This window comes from Protopterus annectens, chromosome 16.part0 (genome assembly GCF_019279795.1).
Source record: "Protopterus annectens isolate FY-2018-M chromosome 16.part0, PAN1.0, whole genome shotgun sequence".
Taxonomy (NCBI): Eukaryota; Metazoa; Chordata; order Ceratodontiformes; family Protopteridae; genus Protopterus; species Protopterus annectens.
The window spans coordinates 208,389,857-208,391,866 of NC_056750.1; the positions used below are offsets into that span (position 1 = coordinate 208,389,857).

The following is a 2,010-nucleotide window of genomic DNA, read 5'->3' on the forward strand; positions in this document are numbered from 1 at the left end:
ATTCATTTAATAGTAATAGACACATTTTATTAAATCTAAAATTGGATAATTTTTCTATTTTTGTACAAATCTGGGCTTCAGAATCTACTATATTGTGCTTATAGCATTGTATGTAAGACACCATTCTTGTGATTTATATAAATATGATTAAGGATTGTATTACTATAAATAAAAAAAAGATGCAAATTACTTAAGATGCTGTTGCAGTGATTAAATTAACATGTGATACTTTACTTCTCTGTCTGTTTTTATTCATTTATTAAGGCTTGATCGGTGAAATGTGTTCATTAGAGATGAATGGGAAAACAGCATCTCAAGTTGATCAAAGATGCAGTGGAGAGGGTATTTCCAATATACTGATTCGTCAATATGAGAAAAAGGACTACACTGCTGTCAGACAAATGTTTACAAGCTGCTTTACGGAACTTGTATCACCAGCCTTCACATGGACAATGAAACAGCCAAGCACAGTTACTAAACTGCTAGTATGTAGCTTTGTAATGTACATTGTGACACGGTCATTACTCTTTAGCATGTTGGCAGTTGTAGCTTTGGTTTGCATCCTGTATTATGCATGTCAAAGACTTTATACAGATTTTGTTAAATATAAACTGCAGACAGATCTGTCAAACATTGAAAGCCATTACTTGGATCGACCAGGAGCTTCTTTTTGGGTGGCAGAGACAGCTGGCAAGGTGATCGGTGCTGTTGCAGTAGCACCATGTGATGAAAATCGATCAGCCTGTGAGCTGTTTCGTTTAATGGTACTACAAGAGTTTCGCCACTGTGGCATAGCAAGTGAGTTAGTTCAAACACTGCTGGCATTCGCAGAAGATTATGGGTACAAAATGTGTCAGCTGCATACAAGCAACATACAATTCCCTGCAATAAAGTTGTATGAGAAAATGGACTTCCAGTTAAAAAGTCACTGCACATTTACTCAAGCCAACTCTTTCACCTTTCTTCTTCCACTGTTTGTAATAAAATTTGAGAAAAATTTGGGAAGCAAACCATCATCTTGTGTAAGAGCAAACTAGTAATTTATTATTCAATAATAGTTTTTAAGCACTGATACTTTTAAAGATATGAAGTCTATTGGCAATTTTTTCCTTAGTTGGTGTTTTAGGTCTAAAATGACTCTTGTCTTTATTTCATCTTTTATATTTCTTGTAGTACAAGAAACACTTCTTTCACAGCTAGTACTACACACACACACACACACACACACACACACACACACACACACACACACACACACACACACACACACACACGCACACACGCACGCACGCACACACACACACACACACACTTGCATGTGTGATTGCACATGAGCACATAGACACACACACACACACACACACACACACACACACACACACACACACACACACACACACACACACACACGCACGCACACACACACACAAACACCATGCAAGCATGTATGTGTGTGTCTGTGTATATATTTGAGACAAATTACCATTTATTTGTTGAAAAAATGCAGATGAGTCTTAGAAGCATAAATATATATTTAGCAAACTGAACAAACTTTCCAGAATAAAAGCTGGTTTCAATGAGTAAAATACATTAATCAAGCCCATTTGCTGTTTGATAAGTAGAAAAATATCTGCAGCAGTCTGTCTTTCTGATTGATATTAGCTCATAGTTTTAAAATATACAAGCAGCAGAAACATAAAACAAATTTGTAAAGTCTGTTGTCCTCATATAGACTGCTGAATGCAAGAAAACAAACAATCTTTAAACATATTTGCTGAGGCATTTTCCATAAAGGACCAATCCCACTTTACATATGTTGTTTTTACTGCAGCATGGAAGTAACATTGTCATAAGTTCACGTTTCATCTGGTTCACAACCGCTTCTTCCATCTCTAAAGATTTCTCACAGAGGCACATAAACCCTTCTACTTTCTAAACTTCTCTTGGTAGAAATACATTCTCCTGATTTCTTTTTTTTTAATCTTTTTATTAACACATTTTAATAATGCA

The 2,010-nt window shown here is 35.6% G+C and overlaps 1 protein-coding gene across 1 annotated transcript; it reads left to right on the forward strand.

The window, feature by feature from the left end:
- The first annotated feature begins 268 nt into the window (after window positions 1-268).
- Window positions 269-1,226, forward strand: LOC122790769 (probable N-acetyltransferase CML5). The gene has a single exon (XM_044058382.1). The coding sequence runs from the start codon at window positions 279-281 to the stop codon at window positions 1,035-1,037; it is 759 nt and encodes a 252-aa protein (XP_043914317.1). The 5' UTR covers window positions 269-278; the 3' UTR covers window positions 1,038-1,226.
- The last annotated feature ends 784 nt before the right edge of the window (window positions 1,227-2,010 follow it).

What these genes read in the sequence shown, in the direction of transcription:
- LOC122790769 (XM_044058382.1), top strand. Translation starts at nt 279, where the DNA reads ATGTGTTCATTAGAGATGAATGGGAAAACAGCATCTCAAGTTGATCAA.